The sequence below is a fragment of the Augochlora pura genome, chromosome 7 (genome assembly GCF_028453695.1).
Source record: "Augochlora pura isolate Apur16 chromosome 7, APUR_v2.2.1, whole genome shotgun sequence".
NCBI classification, from domain to species: Eukaryota; Metazoa; Arthropoda; class Insecta; order Hymenoptera; family Halictidae; genus Augochlora; species Augochlora pura.
The window spans coordinates 31,295,498-31,298,062 of NC_135778.1; the positions used below are offsets into that span (position 1 = coordinate 31,295,498).

Below are 2,565 nucleotides of genomic sequence, written 5' to 3' on the forward strand. Positions count from 1 at the left end.
GACACAATGGCTGTTGAGCTGACTGAACAACAAAATTATATCATCAGATTTTTCATTTTATTCGATCTCAACGAGCGTACAGACGCTTTACATCGGAATCTACTTTAGAGTCCTACATATCGACCGTCATCGTGTTCGTTGTAGTGTCATCAGTATCCAACGTGTATTGCTCGTCTGCGATACAGAGAATTAGCCGGAATTAATTTTCACAATTTCACGAGGCTGCGGTAAATAATCTATACATTATTGAAATTATTATTCTTTCATCGGATAACGAATTTTGCAACGTTACTTTAATTCTCTCTTTTAATATCCTTAACATTTGTTATTTAATAATCCCAGAAAGTTTAATAAAACGCAATCACGATTAATAAAATGAAGTTTTAAATAATTCTGTTCGACATGAGCTACATGAATTAATTGAAGCAATAATTCCCTAGCCTCTAACATTGTATGTACATACTCTTAAACTATCACCAATTCATGAAAGATTGTTCAATATTTTTTAATGTTGTCCAAATCCCGCGAATAATCTGTCTATTTAAACATCTGGTAGAAGAAGAAAAGGAATTTCAATTTTATAGTGTAAGAATATTTTATAGCGTCATACTATAAAAGTGTCCAAACATAATCTACCATTTATCAGACTCAGAACAGATGCGATTATAAAATTTCCCTTAAAATTCAACATCGAGAATCTTGTAAACTAAACGAAGAATTTCCTAGCCTGCCTTTCTGAAAATCTTGGAAAAATAAAAAATTCCTCAGAACATTTATCAGAAAAGATGAACATTTATCAGAATTCATTATCACCCTGTAACTCCGTACAGCTACTAATTTATACAACAAAAATTCCCTGGACTTAGGGAACTTAAAATAACTATTACCTACCAGTATTGTCTACCACTTTACGAGTCCTCACAGACAGCTACCAATCCATAAAACCAAAATTCTCTAGATTCGTAAAAATCTACCTAATTGCATACTTTGCGTTGATTAACGCTTCAAAGTCCCTATGAAATGCCCATGCTTAATATACTTTCTCACCTACCTCTAAGCTTTCGTGTCCTTCAGGAAACGATAGTCAGTGATCATCTTGCCGAGGGGCATGGAATGGGTATGAGCCCTCATGTGCATATGTTGATGCACATGATCAACAGGTCCTATGGCGGCGGCCCTCATTGCCTGTTGATTGCAGTTGCACTGGGAGACGATCCCTTCGGCTTGATGAGTGCAATGCGGCACCTTGACGATAGTTGGCTCAGGAACGACCACCATGGGCTTGGAGGGCACGACGACCAGTTTATCCTTGCAAACTGGAGGCACTGGGACCAGCTTGACGGTCTCAACCACCTGAGTCTGGGGTACCACGATCCTCTCTGGCTGGGGTTTAGCAGTAACCACTTCGGGGGCTGATGTGGGTACTGGGACCTCGACTCTCTTTTCTATGATCTCTACTTTCGATTCTTGGGGGCAAGGTTGGGATGGCTGGATAATCTGCAGGGTGTGCAGCGAAGGGACCACTTGCTGTTGCAGTACCTGCTGGGGCACCACCTGTTGGGGAACCACCTGCTGGGGCACTATGAACGACTGCTGGGGCACCACGTATGCCTGAGGATAAAGAACAGTTTCAAACCACAAGCTCCGTCAGTGCGAATTTTTAAAAACTTTTAATTAACGCTGAAGCTTATCTACTAAATGCAAGCTTTTACGAAAAGGAACCAATTTTTTCGACACCTGTTCTATCTACCTCTCACGATTCTCAAGATATAACACGAAATCAGAGTGCATGCAGATCATGGTGGCTTTATGCATCGAAACGGGCCACAGTAAATTAGAAAACACGATGAAATTGCTACCTGAGGAGCCAATTGAGGAACCTGTTGTGGTCCCTGGAACACATTCAAAGCCTGCATAGGCTGCGCGGGCTGCTGGAAGCTGTAGGTCTGCACCTGTGACGCCACCTGGGGCTGTTGCACCTGCTGAGACATCTGCTGCCCATTCTCAGCGCCCGGACGAATGTCCACGCAGAAGGATGCCTGCTTCTTCATCCTGTTGTTCTCAGCATTCGCATCCTCTAAGTTGAGGTCCTTGGGACTGATCTCCGAGGACTCGGCCGTTTTGGTCTCCAGCTTGCCAGCTGGCACGGCGTGCACCGCAACCGCAGCCACCAACAAAGCGAACAGACATGCTGCTACCGAATTCATCGTTGTAGAATCGACCGGACAATCAGAGCGAACTGAATGCTTGGACGATTCGGCTGGCTTTTAAACCGATTTTTCTGTATGACGACACCGCTGACGCATATTTTTTTCCAGAGCGCAACAGTGCTGTGCGTCCCAAATTCCGATTTGGAATAGCGAATACAGGAACACCGTGTAACAACGAGCAACAGGATTATCTACAAAATTAATAATAAAAAATTAATTTTCTCGCTAATTCATTGTAATTGCTCAATTTTATTAAGATACTTAAGAGACAAGAATACTGATAAAGAAATTCATATTACATAATACGTTGTCTTTACAGTTTTAATTGAATTCAATGATATATCATTTAATTTTA

At 41.6% G+C, this 2,565-nt stretch overlaps 1 protein-coding gene across 1 annotated transcript; it reads right to left on the reverse strand.

Annotated features, from left to right (window-relative positions):
* Nucleotides 1–1,053: 1,053 nt before the first annotated feature.
* On the reverse strand, nucleotides 1,054–2,207 carry LOC144472843 (uncharacterized). Its single transcript, XM_078186247.1, has 2 exons — nucleotides 1,881–2,207; nucleotides 1,054–1,611 (listed from the first exon to the last, which is right to left on the reverse strand). The coding sequence occupies exons 1-2, from the start codon at nucleotides 2,205–2,207 to the stop codon at nucleotides 1,054–1,056; spliced, it is 885 nt and encodes a 294-aa protein (XP_078042373.1).
* Between the last annotated feature and the right edge of the window lie 358 nt (nucleotides 2,208–2,565).